The sequence below is a fragment of the Emydura macquarii genome, unplaced genomic scaffold (assembly GCF_026122565.2).
Source record: "Emydura macquarii macquarii isolate MOO-44397 ecotype Brisbane River unplaced genomic scaffold, CSIRO-AGI_Emac_v2 contig_2948, whole genome shotgun sequence".
Lineage (NCBI taxonomy): Eukaryota > Metazoa > Chordata > Testudines > Chelidae > Emydura > Emydura macquarii.
The window spans coordinates 4447973-4466319 of record NW_027133085.1 but is presented as its reverse complement, the minus strand read 5'-3'; the positions used below and the strand labels follow the sequence as shown (position 1 = coordinate 4466319).

Sequence of the window (18347 nt, the reverse complement as noted above, 5' to 3'; positions counted from 1 at the left end):
GGTTTTGTTAACAAAAAGGTAATTCTAAATTTACATTTAACTCCAGCCTAAATCTTTCCACAGGGAGTGGCTGTTTCCAGGCTCTCTTTCCTTGTCTGTTATTCTCCCTTGTATCCGGGGCAGAATCCAATACGCTATACCTGACCACTAAGTCAACAATAGCTGGCCTGCAGCTCCAGACTGGCTTCCAACACCTGCTATCAAGATGAGGAGAACCATTCCTCTCTGTTATAGTCCATTTAAATATGAAGGGATTGTTTTAGTACAAATGAATTATGAGATACCTTCAAGTTAAAAAAAAATCTGCAAAACCCCGACACAAAACTTTAAGCCCGTGGAGAGTGAGTTGGTTTTACAAATGTTGGCTCTAGAATAGCAATTATGTTCTATAAGATTAGCCTAAACATATGAACATGTTGTTTTCACTACAAATGGAACCTTCAGAAATATATTTTTTTTAACTTTTGACCTTTTTTTTCCAAACCAGGACCACATTGTGTCTTTTCCTTAAAACTGACCTGATAAAATCTCTACCCTCACTGCTTAGCAAAATAGGTTTATCTTTGGTAAATGTAGTCAGCTTGAAAGTTCCATGATATGGCTCTGATTTCCTGAGTTAAAAGCTGTAGTGAAAAATATTAATGCGATTGATTCCTTTTTGTGCGGATTTTTTCCTAGATGATCGACCAGTGAGAGAGAGTGAACGAAAGGCATCCCTCTTGCATTTCACTACAGATCATGCATTTGAATTAAAAGATTCTTCACCAACAGCAAAAGTGAATGAAATTGAAAGGTATGAACAAGTTAACAGAAGCGGTAGTTCTGAAATGTTGGAAAGCAAATTAGGGCTTAATTCAAAAGCAAATACTGCACTTAGGTGAGCTCATGAACATTCTTAGTGCAAGAATCATAAAGTGCAGCTGTAGAAACAGTTGGAAAGTCTACAAGGTTCTCTTGTCCCTTCAGTGTCAATCTTACGAGTTACTTTGGGAAGATACCCATGTCCATGTCTGACAAACCTTCCTAATTTGTTTCTTGTGCATTAAATTCCTTCAGGCAAGTTTCTATGTGTTTTGAATACCACAGATCTCTGGTTTAGGAATTCTTGCTCATTACCAGTTACATGATTGCTGTTTCTTCATTTGTCAGTTCATGCAGTTCATATTCAGTTCTGTCTTTGTCATTCTCCCGATATAACTAAGCCTTTCTGTGTGCTTGTGCCCATCAACCCAGATTTTTATAATGGCACTAATCTCTAATATCTAAAAGTGGGAGCCATGGAGGTACTTAGGCATCAAAGTCCCAGTCTGGGCTTGGCTGCAAAGCCACAAAATGCCTGCCGAACAGTGGAGGTGCTTCAACTCACTCAATGCTAACATTTTCAGGGTAGACATTCCCCCCACAGCACCTATGTTGCTGCCTCTGGGTAGGCACACTGCTTCTTAACGCTAGGCTCCTTGATGCCCTAGAGATTTCTGAGCCAGGGGGAGGTGCTCATCCGCCTAAGTTGCAGGTGGAGCCCAATGAGCAAGCATGCTGAGAGACCACCTCCCAGATCAGGTCCCACTCAAAATCTGGTGGGAGGTGGTGATGGCAGCCACACCTCCCATTTTATAATTTTTGTGCCAATGGTTAGTCTTAGTCGGAGGCCCAGGTTCAATTCCCCCCTGTGCTAGAGAGGGAGGAAGGACTGGGGCCTCCCACCTCTTAGTAGAGTGCTGTGACCACTGAGCTATGGGATATTATGATGTGGGGTTCCTTCAGTCTCTCCTGTTGAAACCATTCTTGAGTGATTGGAGTAGAGGGACTGCATCCAGGGTCTCCCACCTCCTAGGTAGGTGCCCTACCCACTGGACTATAGAGTTATTCTCATTCACTCTCTCTGGCCAATGACACTTTCATTATTTATCTGCAGTGGAACAGCTTCAGCAGGAGAGAGCCCCACATCAAAATAGTTCTATGTTAGAGCACTCTCCTGAGAAGTGGGGAAAAAATCCTCTCTCCCCTTCTGCCAGAGAAAGAGGAATTGAACATGGGTCTCCTACATCCCAGGTGAATGCTTTAATCATGGGGCTAAAAGTTATAAGTTTGGGGCAGTGGAACCCCTTCCTCCTCTTGCAATTATGTGTACGTAAGGCAGGTGCCTAACTCATTCCTACAAGAAACTGCTTAGGTGCTTAAGCCGTCTGACTCCAGGTAGCTGGTTTCCAATCATAGATTGCTTAGCATAGATAGGAACCTCCCTGCAACCTGGATTTAAGCCTCCTACCCCACCGAGAGATAGGTACCTAGCACAAACCCACTTTGGCATTTCCTATTGGCTAGCTTAGGTGGCTCCCTGCTTAGCATGCTGGCTTTTGTGGAGTGCTTTTGAAGGTGTCTATCTTTTCTCCTGCATCGTATGGGGAACCTAGGTGCCTAACTCAGGTTTTGTGGATCACAGGATCCTAACTCAGGATCACAGTGTTACTATACTTTCATAGGCCCTAAAAGTTAGGCATTTCAACAATCAGTGTCATAGCACCGAAGTCCCCTTGTGGATTCCACCCTCAGTGCCTGTTGGCCTGTCTTTCTACATCCAGAGCTGGACATCAGATCATTTTCTGGAGGTGAATATCATTACAAATGGATTTATGGTGGGAGGGATTCTGGTATTCAAAATGTTTTTTGCCCTTGTGGATCTCCTTTATAAAAGCAGTTCAGTTACTATTACTTAATCTGTTACGTACTTAAATTGTAAATTCTTAGGGAAATGGGCAGTCCTTTTATTATGTTTGTACAGTGCCTAGCAAAAGGAGGCACTGATCAGGCTCTCTAGGCCAGGGGTGTCAAACATCAGGCCCGCGGGCCGGATACAGCCCGTCAACCTTTTTGGTCCAGCCCCTCGAGGCAGCATGTGCTGGTGCGACATCTCGCAGTGTTGTACTCTCTGGCAGCGTCACGTGCTGCCGCCAGGGAGTACGCCGCCGCGAGATGTCGCGGCAGGGCACGCGCTGCCATGAGATCTGTGTACTCTGGCGGCGGCGCATGGAGCTCCAAAAGTGCCTAGTATTTTGATTTATGGTATGTATGGCCCACTTGAAGTACATTTAATTCAAATCTGGCCCGCCATAGCAAATGAGTTTGACACCCCTGTTCTAGGCACTTGAAGAGATTCACAAAAGCCAGCAAGCTGAGCAGGCAGTAGGAGAGAGGAGTGGCTTAAGCCCCATCTCTCAAAGAGATTTATATACCTAACTCTGGGCAGGAAAAATTTAGGGGACTTTACTGGCAGAAACTTAAGTACTAGGGAATTTAGGCACCTACAGGGTTATGCAGCAGCTGAATGGAATTTTGAAGATCTAGGTTTTGGAGTTGGGAACCTAAAGTGGCAGTTAGGCACCTAAATCCCTTTGTGGAACGTCTCCTTTTACTTTGATGCTTGAGACATCCAACCCCAGTTCAGCTGTAACTGCTTTTCAGGAGCCCGTGTGATTGAGCACATATCTCGAAAAATATTATTTAACTGAAGAAATGTATTCTTGATACAGTGTTAGAAAATGTACCTTTATTAGCAAGTGTTAATCTTGTCATGCTGTAAATTTCATATGCTGTTATTGCTTTTTAAAATCCTAAATAAGAATAGAATTGTTCAATAATCAAATATTAAATATTTTGGAACTTAAATCAAGTTTTAAATAATAATTTGCTGTAGCAGTTTATAGTCAACCTTAACTTAGTGGGGCAGTTGCATGCAAATCAGCATTTTAATTTTACTAGTTAAGAATGTGTTGGAAGATTCCTTTCAACGTGTCATTATTATTTACTAACTCTTCCCTCCTCCCCCAAATAATTATAATATAGATTAGAGTCAGTTGCAGGATTGGGGCCTAAAAACACAACACAGACAAAAGATGGAAGAAAGAAAGTATTATTCCCATTTCATAGATGGGGAACTGAGACTCAGGGATTATGTGATTGACCTAAGATCTCAGAGGAAATTTGTGGCAGAGCTAGAATTTAAAACCAGATCTCCTGAGGCAGTCTAGTTCCTTAACCAAAAGAACATCATTTCCTTTATCTAATATCTTGTAAAAGATTAGTTGTTTTGTTACCTAGAAAAAAAAAACTTGGCTGGTCCACTACTTATTTTACTAAGTATCAATGTTAAAGTTGGTTTTTATTGACACAAAAAGGATCTTTAAATATAGGGAACCACAAGATTAAAATAAAGAAAATATGCTATCAAATTGTCACCTTAACAGATCTGGCAAGCCCCGGATAGCATATATTAACTCCATGTCAAAGAAGTGTTCCGTGTTGGATGAAGAGGATGAAGCAGTGCTAAACTTAATTACAAAGTGTGAATGGGACTTGAGCAAACCTCTTGGAATAACAGGATCTGCTAAAAAGGACCCTGAAGTAGAATTTCACAGTTTACAAAGTATGTTGATATATATTTAAAAATTTGTCATAAAAATGAGTTAGGTAATATTTACTGAATAGTTTAAACAGGATATCTTCAGAGTTTAGGGACCATATCTTCTATATGACTTTGAATTTTTTCAAATGCATCACTAACATTTTTAAAGCACTCCATTTACTTTGCTTGCATAAAATAAACAAAAGACTAAAGATTATATAGAGAACTGTATGCAAACATTGATATTCTTTGCTTACTTTTCCACTGAAATATTTATTATGTATAATATTTTATATGAAATATACTATATGGAAGAAAAATTGAATAAAACCTCCATTATCTTGTGACATATACCTTAGTAGAAAGTTTGAAATAAAATACTCCTATAAAATAAAAATCATAACAAGACCAAAAGAGTTCTGTAATGGTGCAGTAGTAGTACTTTCCCTCCATGCAAATATTATAGCCAGAAACTTGTACTGGAGCCCTAAGAATTCTGTGCCATGTCACCTTCCCCTTGGGCTATTCCCACCTACTGGAAAGAAAAGTGCTTTGAGGGACATTCTTTTGAATTTTTCTTGCATTTGGGGGTGGGAGCTGGATTTGACCCCTGTAGAAGTAACAGGAAGATTGAATCTTCAAACTAGTGGATCCTCCAAGATCCACTATATATGTGCCTCTATATAGTTCCTCTCGCTTCACATGTATAGCTATTATGTTTCAACCCTATTAAACTTAGTGTGTTTTATAAAACTACTAAACTTTAATTCAGTCTGTTATTTCCTGAGGTATTCGCAATATTGAAGATAATGTTGGCATTACTATGAATCGGAAATCTGAAACGAGACCCATCAGCCTACAAGCGCGGAAGCAACAAGCAAATATGCCTATGGTAAAAAAAAAAAAACACACACACACAAAAACAAACAAACTTGTGTTGTCTTTAACTATTTGAGCCTGTAAGCCAGCATTTCTCAATTAAATTTCCCCGCGGAACCCTTTAGGTTCTGCGAGGAAATTACACTCATACTTGATACCATCCGCCGAAAAATCTGGGACATCTTCCCTTTTTCAGCAGCGCAGAGGAGAACAGCTGCTCTCGGCGGCGTGGAGTCACTTTCTCGCGGAACCCTAACAGTGTTCCCGCGGAACCCCAGGGTTCCGCAGAACATCAATTGAGAAACACTGCTGTAAGCTAATGTACAGTTTTAGGAAGAACACTGTCGATACAAGTGCAGGCATGTAGGAATGCCCTTCCTCTGGCTGTAAATGAAATGGTCTTAAAATGTCTGAATCTAGTCTTTGTCTGGTATATTCACCTTAGTTTAATTGATGTTTTTTGTTTAAAATTGGAATGGCCAGAGCACTGCAGGTCACAGAAATACTTTGTACCATTGTGAAGGTAATCATGTACTGTGTTTACCTCTTTGACCTTGTCTACACCTTCCTCATCTCTTTCCTTAATACTTTGTCCTGGTCTATGCTAGATATTTGTCCTAAAATTTCTCCCTGTTGCTACCACCTGTTCAGCTCCACTAGTAGTAAGTCAATAAGTCTCTTGTGGCTACCACTGTTTTAACCACATTTAGTCCTGCTCTGAGTAGGAGTAGGTAATACAATGGTTAAAATGCTGGCAGTTAAACTTCACTAACCCTCCTACCAATGCTACCACCAGTAGAACTCCACTAGTAGTAGCAACAGTGGGGAATTTTAGGACCCCTTTGGCTACATCTGCACTGCAATAAAAGGCCACCAGCACAGCCGTAGCTAGCCCAGGTCAGCTGACAGTCTCCAGCTGCAGGGGTATGAAATTGCAATGTAGACACTTGGGCTCTGGGACAACGCCCCACTACCCCCGTGTAGGGTTTTAGAGCACCACGAACCTAAAATCAGCTGACCCAGGCCAACCATATTCTATTCTATTGCAGAATAGACATACCCTCAGTATTCTGAGGGTTGGTTAGTAGAAAAAGTTCAAAATGGAGCTCTGCTTTTATTGTGTGTTTGGTTTGTTTTCATTATTAAAATATTTATATGAATTCCAAAAGAATGATAGATGCTTGATAGACAAAATCTCTTTGGTAGAAATGGACAAATGCCCATTAAAATCAATTGTAGAGCCAACACGGCATCCGTTAATACATGCAATTACTAATGTGCAGGTTGGTTTCAACCCCAATTGGGTAGTATTGCATGGGAAGAGAGATTTAAAGCAGAATGTGCTGCAAACTCAGGAGCATTTTACAAAAGGATGATATATCTATGCTCCAAAGTCTTCATTGGCTGCCAACTTAATCTGGGTACAGTTCAAGGTGTTGATCTTTGCTCAGAAATTCATTATTGGTTTGGCCCTGATTACTTTAGCAGTCACCTCTCTTCTTATACTTTTGTCTGACAGTTGAGATTATCAAGTCACCTTAAACTGACAGGCCCCAAATTTAAATGAGAGGGGTTTCATGGCAGGGTGTTTTTCAGAGGAGAGTCCTCAGTTTTGGATCATGCTCCCTTTGGGAGAGAGAGCCTAAGGTTCATTATCTTTGGATCACATTGCAAAGCTCATCTGTTTCCTCAGGTTTTTTGTGAGGGAGTTACTACTTTAAGTAATGGGGGTGCTTTGAGTCAGAGAGAAAAATTGTAAGTGCCCATAGAGATTGTGTCTGGCCCAAAATAAATATAAAAAAAAATATAAAAAAATAAATTGAAAAAAATTGTTAGATATGAGTTGTGGAAGTGAGAATATACAATTTCAGAAATTACTCTTCAGTTGTTCCCTAGAATTTTGCACCAGTTCAGGCTCAGGGCTTGTCTACATGAACATTTAGTTTGCTGCAAACTGGAGTGTTTTGGTAGAATTCTTTGGATAGATCAAAACACACTAACAAACTGTTAACACTCATCAGCAGGGTCCACATGGACAGTTGGTCCATGGTGGGCTAGTGTGGGGTAGATTCACATCCCAGGATGCTATGAACTTCTTAATAAATATTTCACTGTTCTGATGCAGTCAAATCTACTGTTGGCTTCAACATTTTGTGTGTGTTTCCTCTCTTTTGAAAGGGGGAAAAAGTAGTGAGAAAAGAAGAACTCTAGACAAACACTTCATTTGGAAATGTTTCCTTATTAACCTACCATTCATTTACATGTCCTTTAATAGGAAATACAGTTAATTCAGTTAATAATGCCAAAAATTTCTACTGAATTGTAAACTTTGGGGCCCCAATCCTGCAAAGATTTATGCAGGTGGTTAATTTTGAGCATGTGAATAGTCCATTGAAATCAGCTGAATTGCACACATGCTTAAAATTAAGCATCTGCATACAAAACTTTACAGAATTGGGGCCTAAGTGGCTGTACACTTTACTTAAAGTTAAATTTAAGTTTTGAAATCTTTTTCTTAATAAACTGTTTGTAACTGGTTTGGTATCATGAAATGTGCTCAAAAGTTTTGCACTTTAAAACAAAATATTATTTTAAAATGTATGCCACCTTTATTTACTTGTCCTGAGTCCTGGATTATGTAGCTTTTTCTATAATAGCGGATATAATCAACTCTTTTAGGGCACATAAGAAAGAGGCTTGAGATAAATAATTAAGAGGAAATATAAGTTAGTTAAACATGTTTCTTTTTTGTCAAAAAGGCTGTGCAGCTCTCCTTTTAGCAGTTTTTACCTTTATAGAAACTTTTAGAGCCTTGGAAATTTAGCAGCAGCAACTGCTTCAGCAAGATAATTTAATTTGATTTTAAGAGGCAGAATAAAGCTTTCAAGCCATAGGCCTTGATTTGAAGCACTTTATCAGATTTGTAATACAGTCTCCTGAGTGCTGTATGTTTTCATACTGATTATGTATTGATATTTTTAAATCTAGGATGTTAGTTCAGAAAACAGAAATGCGTTGAAAGTTCAGGAAACTGATGAAGGTAACAGTTGTTTTTGTGTTAACCTTGTGCTGTATATTATGTCTATATACAAAGAAAAGATTATGTAGATTTTAACCTCATTTGTCAATTATAGGATATTCCAATTTAATGGGGCTATTTACCATTAATTATACTGCTATGGGAGTTTTACTGACAAATAAAGGAAAGATCAAGGGCTTCAACAATATATATTATGGAGGAATAACTTAATCTATTCTAGTTTTTTTAATCATTGACTTCATGTGTGTCATATACTTTTATCACAAAGCTAAAATTACTCATTGTTAGTCTTGTAATAGCATTTGAAAACATTTTAGGTTCATACCTTATGCAAATAATTCTGCATCCTGTGTGTTGCTATTGTATGGAGACCTACAGGAGACTCATTGCAATGTTAAATTAGAAATTTATAAAGCTATACACACCCAGTTTCCTGAATAAAGATGAAAAATTTGGATTAATTTCAGTGCAAAAACAAACAGCCATTAGTTTACCATCTTTTTTAAAAATTAACTCTTGTGATCCTCTATCAATGAATTTCCTATGTTACAAATACCAAGGTTTGTGTTTATATATTCTGTTAATTCCTACCACAATTTAAGGAGATGAAATAAGCTTTTAAAACATGATTTTTTCCCCCTAGAATATAGAAGTTTGCCTAATCATTCACCAGCTCTACCAGTTGTACATAGTACCATTAAGCAAGGGAATGAGAAAAGGAAAAATGGCATCAAAGTTACATTTTCAGACAATAAAACTCAAGATCTTCCCAAGAGAGACCCTAATCTGAAATTTCAAGATGAGGCTGAATCTTATAAAAAAATTACAACCCATGCTAATTTCACACCCCATCCAGGTAACCACTGCAAAAGTTGTGTGTTCTTGCTTGAATAGTTCAGTTAACCTCTGTAATGAAAACTTACATTGTCCCCTGTGTGTTTATATGGAAATGTCTGATTACAGCAGTTCTACTATCTCATTTGTGGTTTTCTAAGAGTATTTCTGATCTTTCTAGTCAGACCTCCGTTAACTCCAAATGAAAAATCAAACTCTTTCTAGAAGTCCAGTGAATTTCCATGTGTCCTGTATATGATTATAGCATAGTGTACAGTGAGATGTGATTACTCGGAATAAGATTATAAACAATTTTTTGAGATTCAAGTCAGTCTAACTTGCATACATTATTTACTCAGAGGCTGGTGAAAGAAGGGTGTGTCCCCCACACCTTACACATCTGGTGGCATAAGGAGTCATAATGGAACTGCAAGGGCCCCGGAGAGAAATTCTCCTGGTGTAGGACCAGCTTGGGAGCAGCGTACATGGCTCCATGCTGCCTCTCCCTTCCTTACAGTGCCCGGCATAGGGCGTTCTGAGCAACATGCCTGACTAGGGGTTGCTCTTCAACGCAAAATAGCTGGAGAGGTTCTCATAAATTAGAGCACCCCTTGGGGCCACTCTGACTTACACTAGGGGTTGTAATGGCCTGTAGAACAGGTAAAAATCTGGGAGACTCGAAGATGCCTAGAGTGGTGCCTTCTGTGCTGAGCTTCCTGAAAGGTACCGCACAGAATCTAGCCCAATAGCTTATTTCAGTTATTTGGGGAGCCTCTGACTACCCTCCCTCTTCCCCTCTTTTCTAGAAACATCACTGAGTCAGCTATCTCAGTGAAAAAGCCTAGTGGACACAAGGCATGCGTAGCTTTTACCTCGATGTAGCTAGTAGAGGATCAAGCCTGTGCCCCCCAGTGGGCTGACCTCCACTATCTACAGCAAAGTAAAAAGTAGAGCTGAGTGAATAACTGATTTGTCGGTTTGATGGCTGAAACAAATACAAAGTTTGCTTTGTCAACAAAATTGTACTGAAGTATTTCACCCAGCTCTAGTAAAAATTATAAGTGCTTTGTCTCCACTATCTTGAGATGGCTATCCATGCGAAAACCAAACAATGAACCCACACTTTTTCTTTTGCAGTGAAGACATGGTCTTAGATAGGATCTATAGGAACTGCGCAGCAGCCACACAGTCCCCAAACAGAATTTTGGTTGAAATCTTCTTGGAAGATCTCAGGTTTAATAGCTGGTCCAGGTCAATGGCTCCACCTAGTGGATTTTTCTAATATTGCTCTAATTTTTGCTGTTTCACAAGGATTGTTTAATAAATGAACTCTCCACTTATTTCCTGAAATATGTACCTATAGCTTAGACTTATAGTAAGTTGAACAAATAGTATTTCATGTCCTTCGGTCTAAGCACAAAGGGCTGTTGTTGGCCACATTATGATCAGTTCTCCCTTAATGAAGACTGAGTAAATTAAACCAAGTAATATTTTGCACCAATGATCTTTGACTCCATAGCATATTAGCATGAAAGTCAGTACTTTAAAAGTTATAGATTCTACTATCATGAAATGACATTTGTACTAAGGAGCCCAAGTAGTGACTCCATTTGGACAATTTCCCTTATAAACCATTTTGATATTCCTTCTTTCATCTAGCTTGACATCATGCTTTCATTTAAGACAGAATTATTTTTTAAATTCAGTAAATTTTAAATTTGGGCTTCGATTTTACTTACTAAAGGCAGGTTTTTTTAAACAAACACTTTTGTAGCTATTACAAGAATATCTGTACAATGCCTTTCTTTTGTTTTCAATAACATAACTATAAAAGAGTGGCACTGTACATAATAATATCAAATGACTACAAGACCATGTGAGGGGTAAATCTTACTCATGTTGAAATATTTTATATATACATAGCTGTCACTGAATGAAACAATGAAACAGGTTTATTTCAAAGCTGAAAAAAGTTACTTTCCTGACCTATTTCTCAGGACCAATTAACTTTATAAGCTCTTTACCAGTTGTCAGAAAAAAAATTGCAGCCTTTGTATAAATTTATTGTTCATGTTTTGACTTTTGATGCTAATTTGACATGCTAATGACTTTTGACTTTTGATGATGGTTTAAAAGAACAAAGTTGTTCTGTTTAAGTGACTCTATTTTTTCTTTTGGAGACTCTCAAGAAATTTCTTCTTCAGTCATCTCTCTAAAGATACATACACAGGCTCAGAAGATTTTTAATACTTTATCAGCATCTGGATTACATTGCAATAGAGCATCACATAATGGAAGAGACCAAGCAGTTCAGAAACAAACATACTCTGCAGTTTTGCAGAAAAATAATGGACAACCTAATGTTAGTTCAAGTGTATCTAAACAAGAAACAATGCAAGAGAGTGTCAGAAACTATCCTTCTTCCATTCAGGGATCTGGACCTGAAGAGCAAAGGCCAAATAGCAAAACTACAGATGTCAGAGAGGTAAACACTAAAACAGAAGAGTTGATAATTTCTCTAAATGTTTAGCTTCATTATTTATTATTAGATTGGACTATTAAAATGGACAGTTACTAAAAACAAGTGTTTAGTTTGTTTACTCCAACACATACCAATATGTCTTCTGTGCACCATCTTTATCCCACCATGAATGAGAGCCCATAACATCCACAGCCATTATTATGAAATAGCAGTTTAATTTGCTCATAATGTGATTTGACACTGTAGAATGCTACCACGGAGGAACATGGTTTAGGGTTGACTTTGTTATCTCATTGATGCAGTAAAGACTGAGAGAATTGTGAAGATGACATACTAACTATATATGGCAAGGTCCTGTGTGCTTTGTTGCATATTGGATTTAAACTCTGCAGGAAGGCCTCCTGAATTCTGTGGAATAGCAGTGCAGAATTCTGTGTTGCCCTGGAATTTCTGCAGCAGTTTCAAGTTAAGATGTAGTGTAAACATAGCCTATGTTGGCAAAATTTACATCATTCAGGGGTTTGACTGTTCCACCCCCTTGAGCAGCATAAATTTCGCTGACATAAGCATTCATGTGCACAGCACTATTCCACCGACATAACTTATGCTGCTCATGGAGGTGGTTATTTTATGCTGACAGGAGAACTCTCTCCTGTTGCGTCTTCACCACAAGTGCTGCAGCAGTGCAGTTGTACCAGTACAGGCATGGCCTTAGTTAATAGAGAGAAAAATTGTTAAGTCATCCTCTTCAGGACCCTAAAAATTCAGAGTTGTTTTGTTTATTACAGTAAATAGAGACTCGTGAGAATGTTGCGGATTTGGCAACAGTTTTGTTTGGTTTTTTTTAAAGGAAGAAAAGAAAATTAAAGGAAATACCCCATGCTTATTCATGTAAGAGTATAGATGTCTCAATTTGGTTTTGTAGCTCACATCTCAGGTAGATGAATGGGATGGGGAGAGGTGAATTCCCATATTTGCTTTTGCTATTCTTTGACTGGAGAAAGTTTTATACATCAGAACCGAAAGAGACATACTTTTTAAAAATGAAAAATTACAATGTGTTGAATATTGTAATATGCAGTTAACATTGCAAAAAGACCCTGTTCTTATAGGATTCAATTATATATATATATGCTGTTTTTTCCTCTCCCTGGATGTTAAGGTTGTCTTTGAGGCTTTTTCTGTGTGTGTTTTAGTAAGAGCTTTACTATCTCTCTTCTGCAAATTGTCCTAGCAGCAGACTGAGATAGCTGAGCACTGGACCCTTGGCTAAGTCAAGAGGGACTGCAGTAGTGTCAGATGGAGATGGAGCTTCATTGAGCTCTGCTTAAATTCTTAGTAGATGCTGATCTGAAAAGCTCAAAAAAAACAAAAAAAAAAAAAAAAAAAGCCATTTCAATCACTTACACTTTAGTTTTGCACTGTCCAAACCAAGCAGTACTGTATATGTATGCTGAGTTTCAATTTCCATTGTTTTTGTTGTAACTCTATTAAAAAATAATTACAGCAGTTGTCCCAGAGAAAAAACATTTTTCTCCCCATGTATATATATAGTGTGTGTGTGTGTGTGTGTATTACACAAGAAAAACATTAAGCTTGCAAATTCAAGTACTCAAAAGTTAGAAAATGTTAGAATTAAGGTTGCTTGGCCCCTTGCATGTATGTTATAAATAATACGGTCTTTAATTATGTGATCACATGCTGGTTTTTCCACAGATCCGTTGCCTCATTCAATGCACAGAATGAAGCTTGCTCTGGGGATGAATCAGGGTTGTGTAGTGAAGATGGCTGTTGTCTGTCACACCGCTGCCTTATTTGTTGCAGAAGTTGGAAGGCGTTTAATGAATGAGGCAGGGGATTGCAGGAAGGGAAAGGATGGTCTCGTGGTTAATGCAGTTGAATGCTGCTCTGGGATATTGGATTCTATCCCTATTTGTGCCATAGAGTTCCTGTGCTAGGCAAGTGATTTTAACCAAGATGGAGCATGACAGTCTAGTCAGCGCTAGGAATTGTTAGAGGATCAAGCATTCTCAGTGAAGATGGAATCTTTGGAGATTATGACAACTGAAGTCTAGGAAGTCTCCACAGAACATGTGCAGACTTGTTGCCCCCCCCAAATAAGGTTTATGACTTGGCCAGACTTACACAAGGGGGAAAACAACACGTTCCTGACACAAAGGCCAATTCCCTGCCAAATTTCAAGTCACCCTGCAAACAATGGGGATCCCAGAGCTGTTCAGAGAAAAGGATATCAGAAGTTCTTAACATGGGCAAAATGTATTTTTTCTAGCTGATTTTTTTTAAAATGACCTAATTATTTTGACTGCAGTTTTTCCAAAAACTTCAGTCAAAAATACTCAACATGAAAAATTTCAATGGAAATGGTTCAAATTTGGCAAAGTTATAAGCAACTGAAAACAGTCTTTTAAGGGGAAGTGTCAGGCAATCTTAATAGGCAGCACTACCAGCCCCACGTGTAAGGATATTTTACCCTCCATAACTCAAAAATAGTTGACAAAATTGTAGTCATACTTTTTCCTAGATAGTTCACCTTCAGGCAGAAACCGAGCATAGGCATTTTCAGACCACAATTTTTCAGAAATAAAAATGAGAGAGAAAACTGGGAACAATAAAGGAAACTGCATCTTTAAAATTAGCTGGTACTATAAAGGCACCATGATAATATTAAGATGTTAATTTCTAGGTTTTTTTTTTTTTTTTTAAATAATCAAATTTTGGGCCAACACTACCTGTCACTGTCGCTTTAAATTCCACTCTTCATTGCATGTCACATTTCATGAACCAAATTGAAAATATTTGCAGTTCGGTCTGTGAAAGAGATAATTACTTTTTTTTTTAAATTCAGGTATTTGAGACACATCAAGTAGCAACTCAGTCAGCTAAATATGAAGCAACACCTATGGAGCGTCTTCTGGACTTAGTGGACAAATACTGGAATGGTTATAAATCACTCCACTGCAATGAGAAATTTCTTTGTAAGTAAGAAAAAGGTATTTTAACAGTTGGGATTAATGGACAACCTAAGATTGATAGAAGCGACGTATCAAAAAAAATCACTTTATTGGGGCTTGCTTGGAAACAGTTAGGAGCTTCCTGTATTAACAGATTAGTATGTTTTCTGGCTCTAAGTTTGCTATACAATTCAAATCTAGTGTAGATTAAATTATAGATTTTAGTCTCTGTCTAGGACATAATAATCGGTACTCAGCTTTCCAGCACCTAATCCAATAAAAATAATAATCCGTTCAACACATTATGGACAGAAGAGAGACATAAGCAATTCCACATTAGTGCATAAAGTGGCTTTTATTTTACTTATTCATTGGACATGAAAAACTGAGGTGAATAAAAATACAATGTTTGAGTGGTGGTCTCCGACCAAGCAGAAGTAAGATGTGGCACCACTAATATTAGACCAGCTAGTTTTGATCTCAGTTTAGGGCCAGATTGCAACCCAACGGCAAGATAGTGTAAAAGGATACAAGGTGCCTCTTTATACTCCTGCATCAGTTAACTCACATATTGGGGAACAGCACAGAAAGGGAAGCAGGCTCCTCAGAGCCAGTGTGTCCCCAGCCTTGTGCAAATGGATGGGAAGGGGAAAAATAGGGTGAAGGATCGGCTTCCCTACCATCTTTGGCTTCCTCACCCTGCCACATGCCAGCTATCATAGCTACACTGGCATGCTAGGGAATATATGCGGAGCTGGTTATAAACCTGGCACACTTTATTCCCTCCAGTGAATTACCCTTTCCTTCCTGGTCTGTTGCACTGCCTCTTATTCTGGGGCCACAACTGAATCTTTAGCATTTGTATTACTCATAAGGGATAGTGCTGTCTTTAGGGCTCAATCCTCCCAACCTCTTTGCACAATTGAGGTTTGCCAGGATTAGGCTCCTAGTCCAAAATCCAGGTATTTATGAGATGCAGATTTTCTTTTAAAATTTTATGTGCAATTTTGAACAAAGTTAAGTATCTTTTAGGAAAGTGGATTCAAACATGTATAGTCTTTTGTAGCTATTTCTGGGGTGCATGTGTCTGCCAGCTCCAGTAGTTTCTCTTAGGTTTTTTTGTCTCCTCCCTCCCCTTCATTTTTGCCACAATCACCTTCTAAATCATTCAAAAGGACATTAATACATTTTGTTTTACCCCACATTAGGTATCTAAGTAATGGATCTACTACCATCTGTTTTGCTAAGGTGCCTAAGTTATTTAACTTTCACCTTTGCAGATGTCTGTAAAATGATGTGGATAAGGAAGTGTTATTTACCCCTTCACAAACCAGGGAGGTCACCCAGTGAAACTAATAGGAGGCAGGTTCAAAACAAACAAAAGGAAATACTACTTCACATAACACAGTCAATTTGTGGAACTCGTTCAAAAAAGAATTAGATAAGTTCATGGAGGATAGGTCCATCAATGGCAATTAGCCAAGATCATCAGGGATGCAACCCCATATTCTAGGTGTCCTAAGCCTTTAACTGCCAGAAACTGGGAGTGGATGGTAGAAGATCGATTACTTGATAATTGCCCTGTTCTGTTCATTCCCTCTGAAGCATCTGGCATTGGCAACTGTCAGAAGACAGGATATTGGCTAGGTGGAAAAATGAGGAACAAGTAGGGCTAATGAGCATGGTGCTTTTTCTAAAAATTCTATTGTGTATGTGTGACTGAATGTACCTCTGTGTCCACACTCTACATACTACTGTAATAATCATTGCACAGTGTGCACCTTATGGGGTATAATTTGAAAACTCAATTTGCTGGTCATGATTGTCCTGATAAAATGTGTGTGGCAACATTGTGACGTTACAATATTCCACTCTATGTTTTTATTAACACATGATCCAAACTGAGGTTGGCAAACAGGTCTGTCTGAAACGAAGGAATGTGTGCTGTGCTTAGCTTGCATTTAAGCAGTAAACAGAGTTATCAAGCAGGAAGAGGAAACAAAGGGTACTCAAACAGTTGAGGAAAAGCATCAAGGAACATCCTTCTAAATAGGCTCTGTATCCTGAATCTTATGTTTTTCAAGAGGGGGACTGACACTATAAAAAGGAGGGACAAACATCCTAAGAGGTCCCCCTCCTCCTGCCTATTGTATTCATGGCATCAGAAGCAACAAAGGAAGAAATCCTGACGTAAGAAATGTGGTCAGTAAGACTGCTGAAAGCATATGGTGAGAAGCTTTGCTTGAATCTGATATAGTTTGATAAGGTAGGCACCAGCACAGTTTTAACTTTATTTTCTTGTAACCATTTCTAACTTTTATGCCTCATTACTTGCACTCACTTAAAATTTATCTTTGTAGTTAAACTTGTTCTATCTAATCCAGTGTGTTTAAATTGAAATATTATGGAAACTTCATTTGGGATGGCAAGTTATGTGCCTATTATATCTATTAAAGCAATAACAGACTTCATATAAACTTGTATTGTCCAGGAGAGGGTTGGGTAGTATATGACATATAGCTCTGAGGGGAAATTTAAGACTGGGTGTGTATTGGGGCCACTCTGCAGGATAACCAGGGCTGGTAAGAGCTAAGGTCTGGCTGGCTGGAGCATATGCAGACACAGCTGGGAGTGAGTTGCACATTGGAGGCTGTTGTGAGCAGTCCACACAGGAGGCTATAGCAGCAAAGGGCACCCTGGGTTAGAGGGCAGGGGTGACACAGCTACTCATTAGCCTGGATTGTATCACAGTGTAGTAAACTGAAGGGAGTAGGTGCTGCAGGCGGTTTTGTTTGTGAACTCTGTGTTGTGTACTCAAAATCCAGCGAATGCAAGCCCTTTCTTAGCCCCTCATTATATTCAGTCCCCTCTTGTACTAGTGCTCCGTTCACTGCAGGTGTAGAGGTGTGGTCATGTTGCTAACAGCATCTGTTTTTCTACACAGGTGCTGAGAAAATGTTCACTGCTAATGTGGCTGTTTAAAAAGTTGAGAATGCACTTTGTTCATGGGAGGGAAGTTTTCACATGCAAATTCTTGCATGATTTATGACATAATACAATTTTGATATTACCTTTCCATTGAAGAAATGTAGCAATAGGAGGTATCAAGTTTACAAGAAAACAGTTTTCTTCAGTCTAGTTAAATTTACTGAGCCATATTCTTCTGCAGTAATTACTGTAGCGTAATTTCAGATTAACTCCCTTGAAGTCAACAGAAATCGCTGATTAGATTTTGTACCATTATCGCTAACTACAGACATTGTTTGATACCCTTGCCTAGTCTGCTCTGTTGTGTTTTTAATTCACAGCTCAGGCAGGACCGGTTTTGTCTGTAATGCAGAAATCTGCACCTGCAGATCAACAGAAAGATTCTGTAACAATGTTTCAGGAGCTGAATAATCTGCTCTTAGAGAAAAAGGCTTTACAAAGTCATTTGTCTGAACAAGATCAACAGTACAACATAAAGATTAACAGTCTGATGTCAGAACTGAGCAATACTCAGAAAGACATGGTGAGTATTACACTTCTGTTTTCTTCTAATGATTCTGTGGTTTGGATGAAGTTGAATGCACTTGATGTAAAGTTTACAATTTTAATCATGTTAGTCTCTAATTCATACTGGAAAGATCTTGCCAGTGTGGCTAGTTTAGCTTTCAGTTTGTGGTGGTCAGAGTGCAAATCTGATTTTGATCATTGGAATATATGAAAAGCCCAGTTTACTCTGAATCTCTCTGGACT

At 38.6% G+C, this 18347-nt stretch overlaps 1 protein-coding gene across 1 annotated transcript in view; it reads left to right on the top strand.

Moving 5' to 3' along the window:
* Positions 1-18347, top strand: part of CEP72 (centrosomal protein 72) — a 44160-nt gene that overhangs the window by 9924 nt on the left and 15889 nt on the right. The window contains exons 4-11 of the mRNA XM_067569843.1: positions 679-793; positions 4245-4423; positions 5191-5294; positions 8270-8321; positions 8965-9177; positions 11336-11640; positions 14504-14633; positions 17918-18120. Of these exons, the coding sequence (XP_067425944.1) occupies positions 679-793; positions 4245-4423; positions 5191-5294; positions 8270-8321; positions 8965-9177; positions 11336-11640; positions 14504-14633; positions 17918-18120 (1301 nt within the window). The remainder of the gene's footprint in view (positions 1-678; positions 794-4244; positions 4424-5190; positions 5295-8269; positions 8322-8964; positions 9178-11335; positions 11641-14503; positions 14634-17917; positions 18121-18347) is intronic.